General features: G+C 34.2%; 2 protein-coding genes and 1 long non-coding RNA gene across 7 annotated transcripts in view; 1 reads left to right on the forward strand and 2 right to left on the reverse strand.

Annotated features, from left to right (window-relative positions):
* Positions 1 to 127: 127 nt before the first annotated feature.
* Positions 128 to 5,052, reverse strand: LOC138939364 (sodium-independent sulfate anion transporter). Of its 5 annotated transcripts, none has more exons than XM_070307065.1 (10): positions 4,962 to 5,052; positions 3,933 to 4,126; positions 3,699 to 3,853; positions 2,834 to 3,131; positions 2,432 to 2,747; positions 2,165 to 2,326; positions 1,880 to 1,960; positions 1,605 to 1,750; positions 1,309 to 1,500; positions 128 to 1,147 (listed from the first exon to the last, which is right to left on the reverse strand). In XM_070307065.1, the coding sequence occupies exons 2-10, from the start codon at positions 4,068 to 4,070 to the stop codon at positions 890 to 892; spliced, it is 1,746 nt and encodes a 581-aa protein (XP_070163166.1). In that variant the 5' UTR covers positions 4,071 to 4,126; positions 4,962 to 5,052; the 3' UTR covers positions 128 to 889. The 5 variants fall into 5 exon arrangements, with proteins under 5 accessions (XP_070163166.1, XP_070163167.1, XP_070163162.1 ...); XM_070307061.1 differs by having other exon boundaries at positions 129 to 1,147; positions 1,880 to 2,020; XM_070307063.1 differs by lacking the exon at positions 4,962 to 5,052 and adding an exon at positions 4,781 to 4,862 and having other exon boundaries at positions 129 to 1,147; positions 1,880 to 2,020.
* LOC138939365 (uncharacterized) overlaps positions 5,050 to 23,894 on the reverse strand; it is a 23,761-nt gene continuing 4,916 nt past the window's right edge. Inside the window, exon 3 of the long non-coding RNA XR_011447832.1 lies at positions 5,050 to 5,061. This is a non-coding gene — a long non-coding RNA (uncharacterized lncRNA). The remainder of the gene's footprint in view (positions 5,062 to 23,894) is intronic.
* LOC138939371 (uncharacterized) overlaps positions 21,539 to 23,894 on the forward strand; it is a 5,186-nt gene continuing 2,830 nt past the window's right edge. Inside the window, exons 1-2 of the mRNA XM_070307075.1 lie at positions 21,539 to 21,605; positions 22,142 to 23,884. Of these exons, the coding sequence (XP_070163176.1) occupies positions 21,539 to 21,605; positions 22,142 to 23,884 (1,810 nt within the window). The remainder of the gene's footprint in view (positions 21,606 to 22,141; positions 23,885 to 23,894) is intronic.

The raw sequence follows: 23,894 nt of genomic DNA on the forward strand, positions 1-23,894 counted from the left end.
GAAGAGCTTAAGGTGAAAACTGTATTCAGAAATACCTACATTTTGTTTGTATCTTTTCATATAGATTAAGTTTCAATTACAAATCGCAAGATATGTACAAGAATTGTTATATTTCCGAACATATCAATTTTGCGAGAAATATTGTTTAACAAATATTTAGTATGTAACATCTGTTTTTTTTATATGTCTGATTCTTATAATTTTAAGATGAACTGTTTCATACAGTATATTTTATATATACACACATATGTATATTTTATTTTTATTTAAATCTTGTTAATGAAAATTATATAGTTTATTTTCTCTGAACCAAAGTTATAAAATAAATATAACGTATTTTGCATACGTGTGATTGTTATATTTATCAATTGTTTTATGTGATTACTAATCCTTTAACAAATCTTATCCCTAGTCTCTACAATTGATTTCAGTGAATTTCTGTCTGATCCAATTCGCAGCGGTGAATTTATATAAAATTAACCGCATAATAATCACATGTTTTGTAAAGTAATCGCTTAATTATATATTAAATAAAAGTTTATATTTTCAAAACCCCTAGAAAATCGAGATTTGAGAATATACATATATATAATGTACGCAAATGCTTTACAGAAATATTATATTTACTTTCTATTCGGAAATCAGATACAACTAAAAATTTGACGGTTAAATAAAGCCAAGTGTAAATTCATATATGCAAAAATTTTACTATGAAAGTTTATTTTTTATATTTGATCGGATTCGACATGGGAAAAACAAAAATTTACAACTCAATAAAATAGATATATAAAAATAACATGTATATAAAATATATAGTTATGTATGCAATCAATATATGTGTGTATTCATTTGTCGAATTCTATTGTAAAGGAAATGCTTGTAACATATATCACAACCATGTAATAGAGACAAGTTCGCTCGTCGTTTCAGAGATCATCTTGCCATTCGAGGTCTCGATTTCAACATTTGCATTTTGTGTCATGCCTTTGAATTCTTTTAAAATCGTAATTAGATCGATTTCGTCTCTTGCTATCAAGATTTGCTTGTGCGACAAGGATTGTATGCTCTTTAAAATATCAGGATTCGGTCGCAGCATTATTAATTGGCAATTGTTATCCCTAAAGTCTTTTACTAACATACTGATACCCTAAAAGTAACAATTACAGAAAGTAAAAATTAGTCGACGGAAGAGGACTGTATATACAATATAATATGTCACATTTTTGTGTTTATATTTTAATAATAAATTGTGTTCTCTTTCTAAAGATGATGTATTTCGCATTGATAATAAATAAATAATTATTTCACCTGTGCGACAGTAAAGTCTATCTTGTCGATATGCTCGCAATCCAATACGATATTTGTCAAGATATTAAGATTTTTTGAAGATTTGTGACGTTTATCAGATAATGCCTTCGTTAAATACGATCTCAAATGATTTACCGCTGGAAACAAAATTCCAGCAACAGGACGAATCATGACATAATTCGTTATTGAAGTCTGCCAAGATAAAATTGTTAGATGTAGTTATACGTATATCGGGAATTTTTTCAATTAATATTTAATAAGCCGAAAATACACAATTTCGATTTTTATTTCCTTACATTTCTATATTCGATATTTATTGTTGGCCGTGCATTAAGGTATATCAATATGGCGAGATCGATTATCGTACCTATCAAAATTCCCAGTTCGACCCCGGCAAATAGGCTAGCGAGGAATGTGACAAATGCCGGTATTAAATCTCGTTCTGCGAAGAAATGTAGCACTTGTTAATTCGTAATTAGCTCATGAATTTTGATGACTTGTGTCCTTTTTTAATCTATCATTTGTAATTAATTTGCGCGTACATTATTAATTATTTTAAATATATACTCACTATTACATTTCCAGATTGGAAGTATCATATCAATTTCTACCATAAATATCACTGCACTAATTATGACAGAGCTCAATGTCGCTTTCGGAATATAATAGAAATACGGAGTTAATAAACTTAGAGCAAGTATGACTAGAATACCTGAAATTGTTCATATTTTTTTTTTTTTTTTTTTTTTTTTTGAGATTAATAAAACAAAATTCTCGCCGTAACACGCTTAACTTATCAAACATTTACTTATTACGAGTTAAATTTGATGTTAATTGATATTCTTTTGCAATTTACCTGTGTATATGCCACCTAAGGGTGTTCTAACACCAGAAGCATTATTCACTGCGCTTCTTGAGAAAGATCCTGCCACAGGCATCGAATGAAAAAACGAACCGATTACATTGCATAGTCCGAGAGTTAACATTTCCTGCGTGGCGTCTAGAGGCATACCTCGTGCTTTAAACAATAAGAATTAAATAATTTTTGCATCGCCTTATATTATCTTTTCAGATTGGAATTTATAATCGATATTAGATAATATGTTGAAAATATATATCGTACAAAAGGCTTTCGCGATAGCGACATTTCCAATAATGGAGATGAGCGGTATAACCAGGATGCCAAACTTGAAATTCTTGGCCATATCGATGAAACTTTCAGTTTGGTTTTGGCCAATTGTCCTTGAAAATGGTGGCGGTTCGACATTCGGAAGACCAGCATCGATGTGGCCCGTAAGAATAAAGGGTGCTCCATCGTACAGCTCGAAAATATAAGACGTAACTGCGCAAAGAATGACCACGAGAGCGTTCCTAGCCGTACCGATCATCCAAAGGAATCTCATCAATATGGTATTGGCAAATTTTATATCCTTTAAATACTGGAAAAGTTAACTGGATACAATCACATATTATATACATATATAATTCTGTTATTTTTATTTTTTAAATAAACCTAATAGTATACCTTCAATATTAGTAGAGTTAAAATACAGCAACAGGAGAGAATGAAATCCGGTATTTTGATGTCAGTTATATGGTTTATCAACTCCCACCAAATTTCAACAAAATTCTCACCGTCAATATCCAAGCCCAATAAATTTTTCAATTGACTACAAGCAATGATGACGCTCGCAGCTGACGTAAAACCGGATATTACCGGCATCGAAACAAATTCAACTAAAAATCCTAAGCGCAAAATGCCAAGAAATATTGTGATACATCCTGACAAGAAGCAAAGCAAGGCTGTATACTCGGGAATTCCTCTGAAAGAATTATTAAACTTGGGATATATAAGTTGTACACTCTTTTATAATATATTACAACCTTGACATACACGAACAATGTTTTTTTTTACAAAAGAATTTATAAAAAATTGTCTTTAATAATTCAATTATGCTATAGTTTGAATAATCTCGTTCAATTAATACGTTTTTTATTTTATGCCTTAACCGGATGAAACTTCGAGCAAAAACATTTTGTTACGTCAATCGCATGCATAATGGCAAGAGAGAATTTTTCTATTGTATCAGATAATTAAATATAGATCTTTCTTTCTTTCTTTCTTCTATCTATAATATGTATAAAATTTGGATTATATTAAAAGCATAAATATATATAATTATATAAGTCATTTTTATATAAGAATTTGACAGTTAAAGAATATATCGTTCAAAAGAATATATTCGTTTAAAGAAGAGGGAAAGAAAAATCAATATACGTATATAAAAGCGCAGAATTTATCACAATCAAAAATTTTAGAAGTTTAAATCCGATCAATAACTTACTTTACCATTTTATTACCTTTACGAGGAGTTTTAATGTGTTCGTACCTTGCGTATGCCCAAGTTAATAAAGATATAAGCGCAGTTGGACCAATATTGATTTCACGACACGTCCCAAAAACGACATAGATGAAACTTCCCATAAACGCGCTATAAAGCCCATATTGCGGCTTCAATCCTGCCAAGCCTGCGTAAGCTATTGCCTATATTACAATCGCAAATGTTACATTTTTAAGCGCTACTGAATCTATTAAATATCCGTGTATATATCGCTTAAAGTACTTGAGGTATCAAGGTTAATCCCACGGTGACACCTGCAACAAGGTCACCCAGTATTTCTTCCGTTTTATACAGCGGTAGCCATTTCAAAAGAGGGACTCTCCTCTTCTTAATTACTCTTTTCAAATTAACTTTAGCCATTGTCGTTCGCCGATTATATTTGTCCTTTTAAACGTTACATAATACGAGTTAATAATCTGGAAAAAAAAAATGATTTGATGTAGAGAAAGATAATATACGAATGTTTTTTTTTTTTGTTAGAATAGAAATGTAGATACTTTTAAAGATGTAAGAGCTCAAAGACTTATTATAACTCAGGAACCTTTCAATCTCTCTTTTAGATTGTTATCAACTTGAGAAGCACGATATATAGTGACGTATGTGTATATTATATAATATTTCCAAGATTTATACTTTTAATTGTAAAAGATCTTAAAAATGATAAAAGATTTAAGTCTCTCTATTTTCCGATTTTTTTACTCCTGATCCGATTTTTCTTCCTTTTAATATTTTACAAGTAAAATTATCAATCTCAGAAAATTCTCGTCGTTGTATCGTTAAATATCTCGCGTATTAATTACATTATAAATTTTTGCTTCAAGTGAAGGAAAATTGAGAAATTCCACGATTTATGCCGAATGTATATTTATACGATTTCTATTATAAAATTAAAGTAACTCAATAATAAGAATATTTTATATATATTGCAGTAATTCAAAAATATTTTTGCACAACACTGCACCGATTCCTCAAAAATATTATTAGACATGGTTTCTTTCCTGTCGATTATTATTTTGCAATTATTAAAGAATAATATGTGAATATATACACATAGGCGCACACACACATACACAGAGAATCTAGCAATTCATCTTTTTTCACCAATCACAATGAAAAACTTGAGCGAGATGATATATAGCGGTTTTTACAACAATCCGATTACTCGCACCAGCTACTAATAGCACTACATGCTTATTCGTATTATGATCTCTACCTATATAACGATTACTTTAACAAGTGATTCATACTTACGCAACTGCGCGTGTCTGTTCGCTCCTTTGCATGCTTGCGATCCACACAGCATTCGCGGTATTAACGTATACGTTACTCCTTCCTCCGTATGGCAACGTCACTGAAATCAGTCAGCTCAGATTATCGTCAATTTGTTTGACGAATAGGTTCTTTTCACGGTACCATGTTTAACAAGTCTTTTAGCTTCTTTGTTAGATAGCGAATCTCAAAGCGACTGCGGTCGTTTAATGCATATACATCACGAGACAATTCTCGACAACAATTTGAAAAATCGTACACTATTTAAAGAATAATAAATCAAATTTTACTGTAAAAAAAATTAAATAATTATCATTTGATTATTTTTTAAATTTTTTTGACGCTACATTAATGAACTAAATAGTGAACATTTGGACTTGATAATTTTCTTTTGAAAAGTAAAATTAAAGAAAATATAACGGGAAGTAAAACGGCAGCCCCCCCCCCCCCAGGAAGGTAGCTTTTTAACGTTTATAAATTAAAGGCTATACATATATAGATATAGCATGTAATAGTTTAATTTGAATGTTTTGCTTCTCGCGTAACATTATAATTATAATTGATATGTATGTGTGCGTACGCGCGGACGTGTGTGACATACGCGCGCATCATCTGATTGATATATTGCTTCCTTTGAATATATATTATTCATGACAGATGTCAAATAAGATATTGCGCGAATTTATGATAATTATATTCTTGTAAATATTTTCTTTTCTGCAAGCGCATCTTGCAAAGTTAATCTTGCAAAGGTAATTCGCTTTTTACTCGATACATTCTCCAACTAACTATTATTAGGACTAAAGGCGATGAACCATTATTCATTCATTGCTAATTATATATATATATATATATCAAATTAATATTTACTTCTTGGTTGGTCTCGCACGCGCAAGGTCGGGGAAAGACGAAGAGAATTGCAGTTACCAGTCGCGTCATTGTAGCGGAATTTCAGTGATAAATATTCGTAACGGAACACTGGTTCCTTAAAGATAAGTGCTGTGAACGAAGAAAAAAAAAAGGGTTGGTATAAACTGATCGCGTAACGTTTTATCAGGTCCTGATCATTAACCCGGATCTTTGAACCTTGTCGCGACTTCCCGCTTCTTCTCGTAAACAAGAAATCTGCTGGAGATTCATTCGAGATTCCTCCATCGATTCGTACTTTTTGATTCATCGATGATTATTTCTTCGTTTGATCGCAACTTTCCTAATTCTTTGAAAAGTTTTAATTCAGAATATTCTTCTTGCCTTTTATTTTCAAGAACGTTTCGTAATGTGTTACATATGAATATTTTAATAGCTGATACTTATTATTCAGTTTATCGAATATTTTGAACATAAACAAAAGACATACTTGGGCATCTATACACTATAATACGCTATTAATAATTTACATCTTATTAGCATAAAGAAAAGTAAACAAGTTTCGCAAAATAAATAATTTGCTTTCTTTGAACAACGATTTGTGGTCCAAAGCAATCGTTTAATTTAATCCTAAAATATAACGTTTAATAGCACTATAAATCTGAGATTGTTATCTTTGAACAGATTGATGCGCGTTTCGCTAATTTTGATACGTGAATTTATGCTTATCTAGATTAATATCTATTTTATCGATTCCAAGTGCGAGAATGTAATATTACGTCGATATATACTTGCGATATATACTTTTAAAAAAATTTTATGATTCTTCAATCGGATATAACAACTTTGGATAGTTACGAGTAAATATGTTGGTACTATTTATTACATAATAATCCTAATTATAATATTAGGTGTACAACTTTGCTTCCGCCGTTTTCCTATAGATGGCTTTAGCGGTAAGTAGTGGTCGAAATAAATAGATCATAGACGTCATGCGATAAACTTGGGCATCTGTCAACATAATCCCACAGAAACATTAGTCGATTTGTGTCTGCGTCATAAAGTTATTCTCGATTGAAAATGTCAGTTTACGAGCCAAATTCTCGTCATTTGCGGGAGGTTTTAATTTTCCGCTTCAATATGAAGAAATCTGCGGCTGATGCTCATCGAATGCTCTCAAATACTTATGGTGAAGCCGCTATTAGTGAAAGAACGTGTCGTGAGTGGTTTCAACGCTTCAAGAACGGTGATTTTCACGTCGAAGACCGGCATAGAGGTGGAAGAGAGAAGGTTTTCGAAGATGCAGAATTGGAGGCATTACTTAATGAAGACTCGAGTCAAAGTCAAAAAGAATTGGCACGATCATTGGGAATGGACAATACTTTGAATCGTAAATGTATAACCAGTTTTTTACAATAAAGCCTCGAATTTCGGAAAAAAAACGGCGGAAGCAAAGTTGTACACTTCATACTATATATTGTATATATATATATATTGATTTCAATGTCCTGCTCTTACACGAAGTAGCGTAAAATCAAGTTCAAGATCGATCGAACGAAGATCATCAGTGCGAAGGTCATCATCAGGAAGAAGAGGGGAATTCCTTTACGGTGAGTGACTCCTCTGGGCCAAGGACTTGGGCTACTACAACTGGCTTTCGTATTTTATGCAAAGATCTACACACACATACAGCGATCTAATCTTGACAATGAGCTCTGTCTCGATTTTACATTTTACAAAATATCTGCCTATTTATTAAGGATTGAATTTTTCTAAACAAATTTATGATGGCGCTTTTATAATTCATCATTCAACTTTATTGAGTGATGTGTAGAATATTTTGTAACACTTTGAGTGGATCTTTAATATTCCACGTGGAATGTGTTTGTAATCGAATCATAAATTAAGATTCCGTTAAAATCTTAACTCTATGAGAAATAAGATTTTATTGATATTTCTAAAGCTTAATTTATTAGAAATCTGAAGAAATTATCTTTTATATTGAACTGAAAGAATTATTTTTCTTAAAAAATCGCAATAATTTTAAGATGCCCCCTATATGTATATTGTTCATCGACGAAGTGGTCGAACTCAACGGTTAACTGTGTCTCGATCATAAAATCTTCGGCCAATGTGACCAAAACCAGATTCTAGAATCATATGAATTTCCTTATTACCGCTGTCGCTATATGTTTATAAGAATCTTGTGACTGCATTCGTGTATGAAATACATTGCCGAGAAATGTGTCTAGAAATTGTATAATATAAGTATAGATATTTTTTTGAGAGTACATTTAACTTGAAGCATATATAATACGCGCGTAAAAGCGCGTGTTGGCGATTTTTTTTTCTTTGTTATAAATAAATTATTAATTTATTTGTAAACAAATATGTGTATGTATGTGTGTGTGTGTGTGTGTGTGTGTGTGTGTGTGTGTGTGTGTGTGTGTGTGTGTGTGTGTGTGTGTATCCTATATATATAATTATGAGATAGAAATATTGTAATAAAATAATAAATAATAAAATACTAATATGATTTTGACATATATACGTTGTTTATAAAATCTTATTTTATTTGTAAAATTATAAGATTCTTTAAGCCCATCTCGATGTGAAAAATAAAAGATATGGATAAGATTTTAACGCGAATGATACTCTGAGGATTCTACGACGGAGGAATTCAAAGGAAGTAACATAACGCTTCTTATACGCAGGGAATACCCGAAAAGCGGACCGTATTCGCGACTAATTTGCACAGCTGTGCATTTGTTTATCAATAAGTCGGAACGTATTCCGTTAAAAATATTTTCACCGTATCATCGCGCGATATATCATCGTAAGAAATTTACATGGCAACAATATTTTAAAAATTTATTACAAATACGAGTAAAAATACATCGTTGGCTGAAATGTTATATTCCCGAATTTAATAAATGTTAATTATTTTCAACCTGCTAATGATGTTCTCGAGTTCATCCGTGAGAGCCGTAAACCCGGCTCGTTACCCGTTATATTAATTAAATGTATCGCAATGGCGATATTTGTCGGCGATGCTGCTTTATAAAAAAGCTATAAAAAATCATTTAGCTATTACGTATCCGTCGACATCATCATACAATGACACACACACTCAAAAGAGAGAAAGACAATAGCTATGCCGAAATATAAAATACATATGTAAAACGATCGTTTATACCTTATATTATATATAATCGATCGATTAATCTTGATCCGATTTGTGAAATGTCAATGTACCATTGCCGTTGTCAATCACTAATCAATGATCTCAGTCGTGAAATTCAGTCCTTTTTGGGATCAAGGATGAGCACATCTTTAATAATACCGGCAAGCTATATACACGCGCATGTGAATTAAATCTAATAAAATAATACAGGATTAATAATAGAGACATGTAGATTAATGACATTTATGCTTGGAAATACTTTTTTGTGTAAATAGAGAACGTTTGCTTATTTTTTAACAATCCCTTGTTAATCGTCTCATTTCTTGCAAATCATTCCGACACACGTATTAGCCAAACATAGAACAGAGATAAAAATTTTCAAAAGATTTTATAAATATTTTGTAAAAGAATAATTCGCACCATTAGGAAAAGGAAAGCGCATCGTACGCGCATCGGCTACATATTTCAAGCTCCAAGTAATGATTCTAAGACATAAGTACGATTCGATAGAATTTTATAGACTGTTAATGATAGCCGGCACGAGAGATTGTGATTGAGTCTCGTCCTTGGATAACGATAGACTATTGAAACGGCCGAACAAAGGACGCGTAAAGAAGTGTCGAAGATGATTTCAAGGAGACGCAGGCCCGAAGAGAAGATCTTGGTTGTACAATTATCAATTTTACCTATAATTTTTTTTTTTTTTTTTTTTTTGCACGAAATATGCAAGGGCAAAGTAACTATAAACGTCGAAAAGCGAAGCAAAAGATAGGATTTTTTTTTTAAATACAACAGTTGACGATAGCATAGTTGAGTTTTATCAAACAGATAGCGTGTTGATGCGATTGACAGTTATGTCCCTTCCATGCTAGAGAAAAATACGAATTGTGCCGACACACAAATGGCATTGTTAAAATTTCAGATTGGCATTAAGGATAAACGATCGTGTCGCCAATTCTGTCGAGCTGCTATCGGGCAAAAATGTCGAGAATGCCGAATGAATCTTTCAAGCAGGATGGCTCGTTGTGCGCAGAATAAATGAGGCGTAACGCGTCACCTTCTGGAATCGATCGGTGATACTTTTACGGTTGATTTCGCGACCGCTAGCACCGACTAGGATTGCCATTGACCTATGTGTGGGTTGATAGATTTTTTTTTCTTTTTAACAGATCCGTTACATAGAAGTACGAGACTCTCTTATCTAAATTTTCTAACGGTATCAAAGCGAGAGAGAAAACACTACTTTCTTATACTTATTACTTATTACAACGTCAGTCGCTATCAGCCATACGCAAAAAATCTTTGCATAATGATCGAAAAAAATTAAATTTAAATTTCCAAAATATAAAAACACAGAAAATAATCGACATTCGTTTGTAACGTATAAGCACTTGGCAAATGGTCAGTTTTTCAGCCTCTTAGAGATTATGGAGATGCGCTTTCTCGCTCCTTCCATCATGACAATAAATAATCATCTTTCTAATAAATTTATACGATCCATATCTATCGGTCGGATCAATTGGAAGGCGGGCAGGTCCCCTCGTTTTTTCGCAGTACCAAGAAATACTTTCGTATCGCACGCATCGTTATGATTACGAGTAATATGGTCGGAGAACGCTCTCGCTTCTCGCGCGCGTAAAAATCGATCTGGAAGATCAACACCGAAACTGTTGTTCGATGTTCGTTTTGTCGAGCAAAAGCAGCAACCAGCTGAAGTTTTCTCGACACCAACGTTAATTACTTTCGCGTTGGCGCGCGAGTATACGTGCGAGGGAACCTGAATTACGGGGTCCCTGAACGCAAAAACTCGTGCGTCGGAGGTTGCGCGAGAAGAAGAAAAGAGGAAGAAAAGAAACGCGTAAAGGGATGTAAAAAGGTGCAGAGAGATTTATCTTTCTCTCTCTATCTCTCTCTTTCTCTCTCGGTTATTTGTAAGTCGCTAAGGTACCCGAGAAACCGAAGCCTTTTAACTGCGGCTGCTCTCTTATAAGGTTCATTTTTTTCTCACCTATCTCGTGATATCGATGATCGATGTAGAAAAAAACTGCGAATGAAACGAGGCAATCTTTACGACTATAACGCTTTGTCGTTACGCGTTCGATGCGCTTTTCGTCGACAATATGTTTTTTCGTCACTTTTCTATCTCGCTTATAAGGGAGAGGGAAAATAGATAATACATTTCCATTCGATTAAAGCTACTAATCGAATACTTATCGAATACACAATCGATGTTACGAACTAATTTGCTCCATCATTTGAGATAATTGTCATATATGTTCAACGATTGTTTAAATAAAATCGAAAGATTTTCTTCGTTCTTCTTTAATTTGCAGTATTTATATTTGCGCGGTGTGATCGTTTTTTGTGACAATAAAGAAAAGTTGAGAGAATTCAGATTTGCTTAAACTCTTATTGTTGTGTGCAAAGCATTTTGATCTAATTTTTAATTTTTGAACTGAACAAAGATGGCTTCTTTCTCTTGAATCGAATATTATTAGGTGTACAACTTTGCTTCCGCCGTTTTTTTCCGAAATTCGAGGCTTTATTGTAAAAAACTGGTTATACATTTACGATTCAAAGTATTGTCCACTCCCAATGATCGTGCCAATTCTTTTTGACTTTGACTCGAGTCTTCATTAAGTAATGCCTCCAATTCTGCATCTTCGAAAATCTTCTCTCTTCCACCGCTATGCCGGTCTTCGACGTGAAAATCACCGTTCTTGAAGCGTCGAAACCACTCACGACACGTTCTTTCACTAATAGCGGCTTCGCCATAAGTATTTGAGAGCATTCGATGAGCATCAGCCGCAGATTTCTTCATATTGAAGCAGAAAATTAAAACCTCCCGCAAATGACGAGAATTTGGCTCGTAAACTGACATTTTCAATCGAGAATAACTTTATGACGCGGACACAAATCGACTAATGTTTCTATGGGGTTATATTGACAGATGCCCAAGTTTATCGCGTGACGTCTATGATCTATTTATTTCGATCACTATTTACCGCTAAAGCTATCTATAGGAAAACGGCGGAAGCAAAGTTGTACACCTAATACGAGGACGAAAAGGGGAATATTACATGAGCGCGTAGTGATAAAGGGATCATGGATGTATAGTTTACATTAGCTGTCATTATTAAACTAAAGATAAAAATTCTAGAGACAGGTGAATCGCGCTGGCCTGTCCCCATGGACGAATAATTTATGGTTCAGCATGGACTTCCGCGCTTTATTCTACGGCTCGTTAATTCAGGATCCTTTCTATAGAATGAATCGTCCCTTTCCTCAAGAATCTACAAGAGGACCAATATCACATGTATGTCCGGACAAGGAAGTTACAACCGCAAGATTTTTCCTTAGGACATTTATGGCGAGTGTACCTTGAAGTATGATCCATTGTATTCCCTTTCAGGATTCAGTGTGTTTAGTTTATACATATACGTGCGCAAGTACAGTTTATCTCTATAGAATGCTTCGAGAGATGGTATCGTGTTTTTAAAAAACAGCATATTTAAGTATTGAATAAAATATAAATTATTATTATAATTAGATTTATGTAGAATATTTTATTATAAAAAAGATAAGAAATTTATATAAGAGAGAAAGATATTATAAATAGATAGATAGAGATAAAAAAGAAGAGAAAGAGAGAGAGAGAGAACAGCATTATTAAATAAAATAAGATTCAAGCAAAAAGATTCGCAAAAAAATTCAAGCAAATTGTATGATTAAGCCCTTCGGATCAACATGTCGATGACAATCGTTGACGACTTTTGAAAATCGTCGCAATCTCGAACCTGTCACAAATTGAGTCATCGTTCTTTTTTTTTCTATATTCTCATTAATCATTTTATAGCTAATTCTTATAATTTTTGCAGCATCCGGTTTGCGCCAAGTTCGTCGAACCGTGTCGGAGCAGTGATCGTTTCATCGACGTCATCTCTAATTTAGTTAATGATTGACTCTGGCAAAACATACATGTACCACAGACGGCAATCTATAAATGATAATATTGGTTTTTGGAGTAATAATCTGAAACTTTTCATATATTTTGGTAAACATGCTGGGAAGACTTTTGGCATGTTGTTTCTTCTTATTTTTCGATTTTAATCGTTATTTCATTAATTAGATGAGAAACTTGAAACAAAATTAAATAATGCACTTCCCTTATTGTGCATTATAAACCGTGTGTCGACAATTTCACTTTTTATGAGAATTAATGTAATGTATGTAATATGTATATGTATATATATGGTATATATATACATTCGCGCAAATATACTCATTTCAAATATATTATTTTTTTAAATTTGACACACACACACACACACATATGCGCGTATGTATATATATCTATGTATTGATACATTTTATAAAATCAATAATATAAATATATTTTTAAGCATAATTTTACGTAAACAACTATTTTTATTTCGGTAAAATTATTATTTATAGTATTAACAATAAATATAAATTAAAAAAATAATAAAAATTTGTTGTCAGCGTTAGGTGAAAATGCAAACTTTCAAGTTCACTGATTCCGAAGCATCTGTTTCATTTATCGGCATTCGGCATTAAGCAGGCTCAGCTTCTTGATAATTCATCGATTCTTTTTCGATTATTTTTGATCAAATTCATTATTCATTATTACCAACGATATAAATAGCGAAACCTGTTCCGTGGGTTGATCCGGCAGGGAAAACTGTATCGATGCCGCGGCGCAGCGCGAAAAATGTGCGCGCAGAATGCATGGAAGATGCATCTGATGCGATCAAGGCCGAGAAACAGAAAAATCGCGACGGTCTACATAACTTGATCCTGTGAATGTTGCAATGCCGGCTTTACTTTCCGTCGCATTACGCGTCTTTGCTTTATCTTTCGTATCCGTTTTTCAGACGAGAACAACCGGCATACCGCGACAGTCTCGACTATGCGTTCAACTCGTTTCTGAATTAATGCCGCTCCGCGCATCAAGTAATGAAACCAGCTCTCTAATTAACTATCTATAGAAGGAACGAAAGAAAAATAGAGAGGGAGAAAGAAAGAAAGGAAAAAAATAATTACACGTACTTAAGAGATAAAAATATTATATAATAATCTCCGAACGAAATATTTTTCTTAAATATTTCCATAATATTTGTACCGTTCTCACGGATATACTTTCGTATACGTTATAATAAGTCTAATTTCAGTAGTAAAATATTGATTGTATAAAAAAAATATAACGCGATCGACGTAAAAGAATTTGCATATATTTCACTCATTTTTGAGTTTAGTATTTTGCTAAAGGAAGATAACCGATGAAAATTGCAAATTTCGATTATTTATATTACATTTTGTCTTCGTTCTACGTGAAACATTTATCATCTTACAAATTCTTTATCGTTTTTTTTAGTAATTCTATGCAACAACTAAGAAAAAAAATCCCCAAAATATCGTGTTCTTTTGATGAAAAAAAAAAATCAACGTCTTGGACGATATCGATCTTCGATGTAATGTGTAACGTACATCGAACGTGTAACGATCGCAGTTTGTGTCCCCTTCCACACCTGCACGCGGCCGCTTATTCCCTTCTTGCATGCACATACGCACGCTGGTGCTCCACGCACACCGGCAAGCCAATTGGAGAACCAAGTCTTTATAAGTAGGAGCCATCCGCGTCCTCAGGACTTACTCCCTCTCGGGAACGTGCCACGATCGGCAACCGATTTTCAGAATAGTTACTGAAAAGTTACACAGCTGGTTACAGAGCCGGCCGCTCTTACGTTACACTCGCAACATACACGCCGCGAGTTTCCGTGGATCACGAGGATCCAAGGGTTTCAGGAAACGGAAGAGGGATGACGGGCGCGGACGATTAAAAGACGACTGAATTTTTGCCGAATGCATTGTAATGTAAGTCCACATATTTTTCTTTATATACATGTAAACGTGAATAAAAATTTAGACTTTTATCGATCGCATTATTAGCGAAAGGTAATTAAATTATTGAGCGATCAGGGAATCGTATATGTACGAAAATTTTGAACGAAGGAGGAATCCTCCTAGATAAGCAGAATAAGAATTTTGTTTTAGACGAATTTTATTTATCCGCTTCCTTAAAGAAGTAGAATAACGGATCTTTAACGAAGGTCTTAAAGAAAAGTGATTAGTATAAATTTTGATGTCCGAGGCGTTACCGATCAAAGATTTAGACAGTCTCGTAACGATTAAGATACATTGGATAATTAAAGTCGATTCCCAAAGATCCCAATAAAGATCTAATAATACACAGATAATTGATAACCAAATGCAATGATTAAATTTTTCTTATTTTTTTCGTTTCAAGATCATTTACATAATAATGTTGTTTAACATTTTTAATCAAAGTTACTTTACGACATGTTTTACGGCGATACGTTTCAGTTTTATTTTCGAATATATAAATTGCATTCTTTTTAACTGTATCTTTCAATTTAATTAATTAATTAGTTTATTAAAACAAAAAATCAATCAAATACTAGACCAGACGCAAATTAATACTTCATCTTTACATATCCAAGAATTACGATTTTATTTTAAACGGACTGTTAATCCATAACAAACGCTCGTCATTTTACGCGACTCTTTTGTCGCGATAATAAAACACTCTCTCTTGTCAGAGTGTAAATATATAATAATAATCTAAATAAATCTTCGCGTGTTCGCGCAATTAATAAAACAAAGAATGTGTTGCGCCCCGGTACTTTAAAGACTTCGGAATCGGTTGATGAACGTGAACGTGTAATCGTTACATATCATGACATTAGTCATCGCATAACTGTTTCACCCGGTCACGAGCAAAGTATACTCGCGGTACAATACTTGCAACATGTCCACAATGTAAACGACTGTCGCCGAAATATTTCTCGCTCGATTACGAATTCGCGTCACGCTCGAAACCGCTGTATTTGGATCGACATTCCGCGATTCGCATGCTCGACTCAAGCCGGTCGATCGATCCGTCGCGTCGTTCGATCTTGGCATTGAAACTGATCGGCCAAGAAGTAGCAACCCCGTTTGCGAGCGCGTAATGCATTATGTACGCCCGTATGCAGTATCTTGTAATCTGTAGATGGTAAGAGGGCCTTAACTGAGACACCAGTCCCGAAATTAATTTTTGGTCTGATGTGCCATAAAGAAACGCTTCACGTGCATCGCATCATGTCGAAAGAAATTAATGCGGATTTAATCTTGACGCAATTTCCTAATGACGTAATCGTTACTTGACAATTGTTCCGTAAAATGTACAATATATTGAGACCAAAAATTATGCATCAAGCGTAACACACGAGTGTTTATCATAAAATATCAAGTAATAACCGAAAGAAATAATAGTACGCTACAGGGTAATGTGTATTTTTCTATACAAAAGAATGATTATTAAATTAGTAGAAGTGTAGGAAATTTTAATATAAAATTTGTTGCAACAAGTGTATTAATACGCAAATTATATAAGCATGCAGCTTTTTCAATTCTTCCTAACGTTAAAAAAGAATAATCTTGTTCGCGCAACATTTCACCGATCGATACACAACTTTTGCAATTAATTTCCGGAGTACAAAAAATCCACACAGCTCGCGTATTATGTAAGCTTTCAATGATAATAAATGATGGGGAAATTGGAAAAAATATCGGGACGAAATAAACTCTAAAGAATAAAAAATAAAAATAATCTTTAGGAAAGAAAAAAAAACACACACACACACAATTCTAAGAGAAACGAATAATTTTCACTTTTGCGTGTCTATGTGATGCAAGAAATATTTCCATTATTTATATTTTAACGAGCAAGCTTTATGGGAGTCCAGCTTTAAACGGTCAACGCATTCCAAGATAAACATTTGCCGAGTGAGGAAAAATTCGAAATTGTTTTATGTTAACTGTACATGTGCATATATTTCACTATATTTTTTATGCAAAGAAAAATACTTGATGAATTCATGCAAATTAAATAGATTGTAAATTCGGAAATAAAATCCAAAAAATTTGCAAAGTAAGAATAAAACCAGACAAGCGTCCAAGTATAAAATGTAACATAATCTATAAATCTTAAAATAAAGTATCGAAAACTTTACGTTATTATACGCATCGTATCAATACAGCTCAATGCGCTGTCATTAATCGCGTCAAACAAGGTCTTCGCTACGAACACGTTAATTCTCATTGATTCATCGCCACTTACAATTATACTCTATTTACGTCAATGCTAATTCACATCTGTGGGTTTCTCATTTTCTCAGAAATATACATAGCGCGTATATCCACATTCCACATTAAAGGGGGCCTTGAACCCTACCTGCAGAACTTGTGTCAATGACGGATTACGGGATATCGATATTATTATAGTAGTAAATGAAGGGGAGAAGGAGAATAGACGTACAAGTAAAGAGGAAAAACCAAGGGGAAAAGAACGGTTCGCGCGATGCAATTTATAAGTATTCCTTTAATTGCGATGCATCGCTACGACGAGTTGGAACAATGCTGCTAGCCACAAAGAAATCCATAGTATCATTGATAAATGTCATTATACATTTTTATAAAATAACGTCTTTATAAAGTGACGTTACGCGTGTGAAGCTATTTCGTCCGTTCGTCTAGCAAAAAAATTATACCGCGCTTTGCATCTACGATAAGCAGTAGCGCAATAAAACATTATACTTTGAAAAATGCTAGCGAATTATCTGCGTAAAACCAAGTACGTATTGAAATCTTTTCGAAACAAGGCATGTACAATAAGAATATTTGACATTTTTATAAAGATTATCTCCCTCTTTTTAATCATATTAGATGTACAACTTTGCTTCCGCCGTCTTTTTCCCGAAATTCGAGGCTTTATTGTAAAAAACTGGTTATACATTTATGATTCAAAGTATTGTCCACTCCCAATGATCGTGCCAATTCTTTTTGACTTTGACTCGAGTCTTCATTAAGTAATGCCTCCAATTCTGCATCTTCGAAAACCTTCTCTCTTCCACCGCTATGCCGGTCTTCGACGTGAAAATCACCGTTCTTGAAGCGTTGAAACCAATCACGACACGTTCTTTCACTAATAGCGGCTTCACCATAAATATTTGAGAGCATTCGATGAGCCTCAGCCGCAGATTTCTTCATATTGAAGCATTAAATTAAAACCTCCCGCAAATGACGAGAATTTGGCTCGTAAAGTGACATTTTCAATCGAGAATAACTTTATGACGCAGACACAAATCGACTAATGTTTCTATGGGGTTACGTTGACAGATGCCCAAGTTTATCGCGTGACGTCTATGATCTATTTATTTCGACCACTACTTACCGCTAAAGCAATCTATAGGAAAACGGCGGAAGCAAAGTTGTACACCTAATAATAATTGAATTTTAAAAAATTGATTATTCTAGAGCAAAGTTATTATACACATATTTCTGCCAACGCTTCTACAACGCTTACAAGTACATAATGTTTTATGGTAGTAATTATATTGTATCTATGCAATAATCAGTACAGCATTAGTTTGCTAGCTATTTTCTAGAAGAATCCATTTTATTTCTTAAAATTTTTTTTCATCAAACTATACAAGGGTGTATTATGCTGAATAATGAAACATTCAGATCTAGTGGTATTTGGAAAAAAATTTAGAAAATTATTTTTTGTAACGATACATATAATTGAATAAAAAATCGAAAGCTAGCTAATCTAATCCAATTACAAATTGTTCATATATAAATATATAAATATTTGAAGCATATTTTTCAAATAAGAGATAGCAACTTTGCAATATTTAATAATTGAATGGTAGTCCAAGCGAATGCTTTTCTCTTTTAGTAATTATGCAAGCTATTGCACATATTGTGCATAAGACTGCATCATTTCCACGCCACTGCGTGCATTAGCGGGGAGAGCAAAGCTGGTGTTGGCGGGAGAAGAAACGACCTTGCTACTTTCAACGGCAAGGCTGCACTTATGCCATACTTGTGCTGTATGCATGCCATCGTAACAACCCAAGTTCACTGTACCGATTCGCATCGTCTGAAGTCTGAGATGTTACCCTTTTCTTCATCAGGGGTTTTTTTTTTCTTTTTTTTTTAATGAAATTTATTCAATAAATTTGGAACCAATTTTTCATTGCAGATCTTTTATATGGTTATTATTAATGTATGTGTGTATATCTTCCAAGTTCTTACATTTCAAACAAAAGAAAAGATAAGCGTATAAACACACATACTTCATTTTTATTCTTTGCTAGCCATAGAAAAATGATGGTGATGAATAAAGTGATTCAGATCCTCGACCGCGCAAAAGATATAAAAAAACTCAAGAATCGGGAAATACAAACTTCTCTATTACCGGTTAATTTTCCGTTATTATACCGTTATCAGCGATATTTGACGACAAGGTTGAGAATTCCAATATTTCAATAAATTTCAATTTCTTTGAAACGTGTTCCATGCGATAAACAACCGTCACCGTATCGAGGACTCCCATGATCACTTTTAAATTCGAGGCCATTAGCTTCATTTCGCGTGTACAGTTATCCGGACCAAACATTGCTTTAAAAAAATATCCCTGACGTAATCGCACGGATATCCACATTTTGTAATTTGAAGATGTAGCTCTTCGAAAACCTTAATATATTTTAAACTTTATTAAATGCAAAATTTACAATCAACTATTTTAATAATGTTTCATTTATATACATATAATATATCGCGCAATACATGAGCATATGTTCGTTCTGTAAAGGTATCGGATAAATTTTACCACAAAATTTCATCATGTCTCGTGATTATTACGCGAGCGTCAGCGAAATTAGAAAGCCAATTAGCCCCACGTTACTTTACATGATCAAAAATGATCGAGTGTTTTACTATGACGTTGTTGCGATATAATGCATGCGCACAAAGATTAAATAAATATTTTTCAGTATACATAAATGCTTCTGAAATCGTAAAACTTTCGACATGTAATGTGAATTCTCCCCCAGCTATTTATTAACGCGTTCGAAGAAGAGGGAAAACAAGCCCGTTAATTCAGCGATATCGATTTTTGCTAGTCGACGAAGGGCAAGTTAATTGCACGACAAACCGCGAGATACGGTGAGCATGTTGTCCTTGGAATGCATTCGAGGCTGCTGTGGGTTCGTTTGCTTTATTCCTCGAAGTAACAGCAGCAGGTGGTAGACCTGTCTGAATCGGTTTATAAATAAGTCACGTTACCCCCTTAACAGCCCGTCATTACTTGAGCGCATCTTCGAATCGTCTGGCATTAATATCCACGTTTAGAGTATCCGTTTACACTTGATAGTAAACACCGGACGACCCTTCATCATTACGCCTTATGCACGTCGTGTAACAAAATGTTTGGCGATATTTCGCGATATTTATACGTGAAATTTTGTGTAACATAAATCTCTCGCACAAATAAGAAAGATAAATTGTAAAGGGTTAACGCGAATGTAATGATAATAGCAATAAGCTAAAATATTATGTTAAAAAGTGTGCCATTATATTAATGTTGCAAAAAATACGGCCCTTCATTGAAGGGCAAAAAAGCGTCAGCAATCTTTACATGGAGAAAGGGAGGGAGAGAGAGAGAGAGAAAGAGAGACTGACAGACAAAAAAAAACAGCATATAAAAACTTTATTTTTAAATAAACCAATATTTATTTAACTTTTTTAAAATTTTTTTTATATTTTTTTTTTAATCTTTATTAGAGAAAGAGAGTAAATGTTGCATAAAACTAAGTTTATTAATATTATTAAAATTTGTTTTCCCCTTATTATTAGTTTTGCATTTACTAATATCGATGTTTATCACGCAAAAAAAATGTATACTCTTTTATACACTTATCGAAAACAACAACCATGTGAAACATTCCTGCGCGATTAGTATTCCGAAGATGATTAAAAAAGCCTAACAAAATCGCACCAGAAAATGTTTTATTCAACGCAGGAAATAGCTTTAACTAAAACGTATTGTTTTACAATGTGGGTTATCCGTAGGAATTCGATATGATTATATACAGTATCGGTTATGTATATCGGAAGCTTACGAAGATGCAAATGCCTGATTCGAATGATATCAAAACACAATTTGCAATAATCTATCTAAATATTGTTAGAGCCAAAGAAATTTTGTGCTTGCATATTATGTAGAAATTTATTAGTCCTATCTGTTAAAGTTAATTGTTAATAAACTTCATAAAAATGTCATATTAATATCAAATATATAAATCTATTTATATGTAAAGAATGTTGTTACACATGTTGTTGACTATATATATATAGTGTATAATAAAATTTGTTAACTTTATTTTATTAACGTAATAAAACTCTATATTCCATGTCTTTTATTTTAATACAGTATCGAAAGTGTAATATTGAAAATAATTTCTATACACTGTTCAACAATTTACTCATTTCAGGAAATAATTATTAATCATGTTATTATCAGAATAATGGTTGTTATAAATATCATGTTTACATTTACAGATAAAATTGAAAGCGAAAGATGTGGAAAGCTTCAGTGATACTGAACGTTTTAGCGACGCTGATCGTAACAAGACTGACAAAAGCTGGTAAGAACTACTTAATTCAGTATCGCAAATCAAGATTATTGTGTATGTGTAAAAGAGAGATAAAAGTTTATATTCTATATACATATATATATTGAGAAAAAAAGTAACGTATTTAGTCGAGTTAACAACTTTCTCTCTCTCTCTCTCTCTCTCTCTCTCTCTCTATATATATATATATATATATATATATATATATATATATATAATGTGTAATATCTTAAGAAATTAAATGGAGAAAAAATACTCTTGCTTTTGCGTAAAATTAAAAAATTTACGATCCACAAAAAAACAAAATTGATTATGCCTGTCAAATCAACAATTTTATTTCTCTCTATGTTTTTTAATCTTTATATCTATCTAACTTGCTGGAATAATGCAAAGTAAATTTTAATTAGTTTTCGATGCAAATGATTAGAAGAATATCTTTTTGCAATCATTTAGCACGAAAAACTTTACTTTAGGAATAATATAATTAAATTGATTTTATATATATAAATAATATCAAATATTATATTACTATTTGTATTAAATTGCAGATTATTATGACTATAACCATAATCAGTACAAACAGAGTAATACTCGCTTCAAATGTACAGAAGAAGGTTACCATGCTGATCCGCATGACTGCAGGGTTTACTATAGATGCGTGGATTGGGGCAACGACAACCCACTGACGATCTTTAGATTCGAATGTGGAGTAGGCACTGTATTTTCAAAAAATAAAGGAGATATTTGCACGCATCCGGGAGATAGCGGTCGTCCTGAATGCGCTGGATCTGAAAATGAACTTGATTCGAATATACACAATCCTCCGGAAAATCCTGCTCCCATATGGACAACAACAGTAAGAACAACCACGCGGTCGCAACAAACCACGACACAATCTCCAATGACTACGCCACAACCTACAATTACGACTCAAGCGACAACTAGGAAACCGGAAACAGCGCAATCACCGCTAACAAGTCGACCAACCACAGACCAACCAGAAAATAATTGTAAAAACGAACTGGAATGTACACAAGAAGAATTTCTAGCCGATACCTGCGACTGTAGAAAATTTTATAGATGCGTAGATGATGGTTATGGAAAGTTTAAAAAGTATGATTTTACATGCGGTTTAGGAACTGTTTGGGATCCAGAAATTCAAGGGTGCAATCATGCCTGGGCTGTTACGAAAAGAAATTGCAGGCAAAGCTTGGAAGGTGAAAGCAATGTCAATAATGATGGACAATGGCATGGAGATATGGGAGATAATGGCGGACAAGGGAATGATAATATTGGCAGTATAAATCAGTCTGATCGACCAGGACAAGCTGGAGACCTTAATAATCAGCCAGGAGAACCAGGACAATTGGGACAAGCTGGAAATCCAAATGGTCAACCGGGACAACCAGGTTCTCCAGGCTATCCAGGAATACCAAGTTCTCCAGGCACTTCGGATGGCGCAAATTTTCCGGGCTATCCAGGGACACCAGGTGCTCCAGGTTCTACAGGTTCTTCTGGAACCCCAGAAGCTCCGGGCTTTCCAAGCAATCCAAATTTTCCAGAAACAACAAATTCTCCAGACTTGCCAAATTCTCCTGAAACTTCAGAATTGTCAGAAACACCAAGCACTCCAAGTAGCTCAGATTTGCCGGGTTATCCAGGTATACCAGGTTCTCCAGGCACCCCAGGTTCTCCGGGTACACCAGGTTCTCCAGGCATTTCAAGTTCTCAGGGTTCTCCAGGTTCTCCAGGCAGTCCAGGTTCTCCAGGCAGTCCAGGTACTCCGGGTACACCAGGTTCTCCGGGTACACCAGGTTTTCCAGGCAGTCCTGGTTCTCCAGGCAGTCCAGGTTCTCCAGGCAGTCCAGGTTCTCCGGGTACACCAGGTTTTCCAGGCAGTCCTGGTTCTCCAGAAAGTTCAGGTTCTCCAGGCAGTCCTGGTTCTCCAGGCAGTCCAGGTTCTCCAGGCAGTCCAGGTTCTCCGGGTACACCAGGTTTTCCAGGCAGTCCTGGTTCTCCAGGAAGTCCAGGTTCTCCAGGCAGTCCAGGTTCTCCAGGCAGTCCAGGTTCTCCAGGCAGTCCAGGTTCTCCAGGCAGTCCAGGTTCTCCAGGTACACCAGGTTCTCCAGGCATTCCAGGTTCTCCTGGAATCCCAGGAACTCCGGGTTTTCCGAACAGTCCAAACTCTTCGAGTTATCCAGAAACATCAGGTTCTCCAGGAACGTCATGTTCTCCTGGAACCTCTGAAACTTCGGACTCACCAAGCTCCCCTGACCATCAATTATCGACAGGTACAATAAC

This window comes from Polyergus mexicanus, unplaced genomic scaffold (assembly GCF_030449975.1).
Source record: "Polyergus mexicanus isolate NDT 795.1 unplaced genomic scaffold, iyPolMexi1.0 SCAF_14, whole genome shotgun sequence".
In the NCBI taxonomy this organism is placed as follows: domain Eukaryota; kingdom Metazoa; phylum Arthropoda; class Insecta; order Hymenoptera; family Formicidae; genus Polyergus; species Polyergus mexicanus.